At 29.5% G+C, this 1,521-nt stretch overlaps 1 protein-coding gene across 1 annotated transcript; it reads right to left on the bottom strand.

Annotated features, from left to right (window-relative positions):
• Positions 1–37: 37 nt before the first annotated feature.
• Positions 38–1,491, bottom strand: LOC108751956. Its single transcript, XM_018492460.1, has 4 exons — positions 1,254–1,491; positions 922–1,168; positions 371–585; positions 38–285 (listed from the first exon to the last, which is right to left on the bottom strand). Exons 1-4 carry the CDS (start codon positions 1,374–1,376, stop codon positions 76–78), a joined length of 795 nt encoding a protein of 264 aa, XP_018347962.1. The 5' UTR covers positions 1,377–1,491; the 3' UTR covers positions 38–75.
• Between the last annotated feature and the right edge of the window lie 30 nt (positions 1,492–1,521).

Raw genomic sequence — 1,521 nt, 5'->3', positions numbered from 1 at the left:
AATCGCAATTAAAGAATTTCTGTAAGGGTAACGCTATTATGATTTTATTTGACTTTTACAATATAATATTGCATTTTAATTGCGCATTATAAATTTAGTTGCAATACCAATTGTCATTTGTACAATTGGCAAAACGATAAAGCCAAGTATAAATATAAGGCAAACGTACACACTGAGCAATTGTACGATGAAAATTGTGAATTTCACAGCTATTTGCTGAATATTTTTAGTTCTGTGTATATCGATTATCTTGTCTAACACGAATCTCAATATGAAAGAAAACATCTGAAATGTTTCAAGAGATATACGTTTAATCTTTCACTTTCAATTCGCTGACATAGAGAATTTAGGAAAGCGCTTATATAATCACCTGAATAACAGGAACAACATTAATGATCATGTATATCAGTCCCAACAAAGATCGTACCGTAGCCTGAGCCATTACTACAATCAAAGCAGCGAAGGAATATTCAGTACGTGGTGTACCATAAGATTCCTGATAGGTAGCTAAATACTCTCGACAATTGGAGAGAATGCTTTGCTTTACTCTTCCTTCTTGGGGCTCGTCCTCTTTGAAAACCTTCTCTACAATGATACAACATAATTCGATTATCTAGTGTTTGATTTGTACTTTTTAAAAAATATTTCTTATGTGCATTACGTCAACTTACAAATTTTTTTTTTAATTGTATCATCAATATAAGATTTTAATTATATGTGTTTAGCATAAGAATTGATGTTACAATAAAATTTTTATTACATAAAGATTTGTAATATCCTAATAAGTAATAAAGAAATTTAATGATTACTTACTTGACTAACATAATTACCACAAATTATGATTATCATGACTTTATTAAGTAATCGATTACTAATATGTAATGAAGTAATACTGTTATGGTATTAAGGTGTTATATTTACTTAATGTGTGACTAGATTTTCCATAATTCATATTGGTAATAGAAATACTATACGGATTTTTGTACTTCCACGAAACATATTCAAGTTGTTGAATCATATTGCTTTTAGATGTAGATGTATCATATTTCTCGATATCTAAATTTTTAGTCTCGCTTAATGTATTCGGAATTTCATTCGCATTGATCATGCCTATTGAAGATTGAAAAGACAAATTGTCTCCGCTAGAACACTTCGGCTCATCCAAAATCTTAGATAAAAATTAAATTCGCGTATTACTTATATTATTATCTTGCGTAATAAATTTTTTAATACTACATAGTATTCCTTTTTACTTTTCTATATAAACTAGAATTGTCTGCTTGTTGAGATTGTTCATGTTTAACGATAGGATTAATGGTGTTCAATTTGCAGGGAGCAACTAAAACTTGAACAGTTTGTTTTTCTTCGACACGCATACTTGCGAAATTTACGTAAATTATTTATAATATTTAAAGTAACATACAAATTGACAGAGAGTGACAACGAAGCCGAATGGATTTTTCATTGAGCTTATCGAACATTCATCTTTCTATAGATCGTGAATGCAGCACATTTACGCGG

The sequence above is a fragment of the Trachymyrmex septentrionalis genome, unplaced genomic scaffold (assembly GCF_001594115.1).
Source record: "Trachymyrmex septentrionalis isolate Tsep2-gDNA-1 unplaced genomic scaffold, Tsep1.0 scaffold53, whole genome shotgun sequence".
Lineage (NCBI taxonomy): Eukaryota > Metazoa > Arthropoda > Insecta > Hymenoptera > Formicidae > Trachymyrmex > Trachymyrmex septentrionalis.
The sequence above is the reverse complement of the archived record's forward strand: the minus strand, read 5'-3'. Positions and strand labels throughout refer to the sequence as shown.

What these genes read in the sequence shown, in the direction of transcription:
- LOC108751956 (XM_018492460.1), bottom strand. Translation starts at nt 1,376, where the DNA reads ATGCGTGTCGAAGAAAAACAAACTGTTCAAGTTTTAGTTGCTCCCTGC. An exon ending in AAAATCTAGTCACACATTAA is followed by an intron (nt 586 to 921) that starts GTAAATATAACA and finishes GTATCATTGTAG; the next exon opens with AGAAGGTTTTCAAAGAGGAC. An exon ending in ATGTTGTTCCTGTTATTCAG is followed by an intron (nt 286 to 370) that starts GTGATTATATAA and finishes GAAACATTTCAG; the next exon opens with ATGTTTTCTTTCATATTGAG.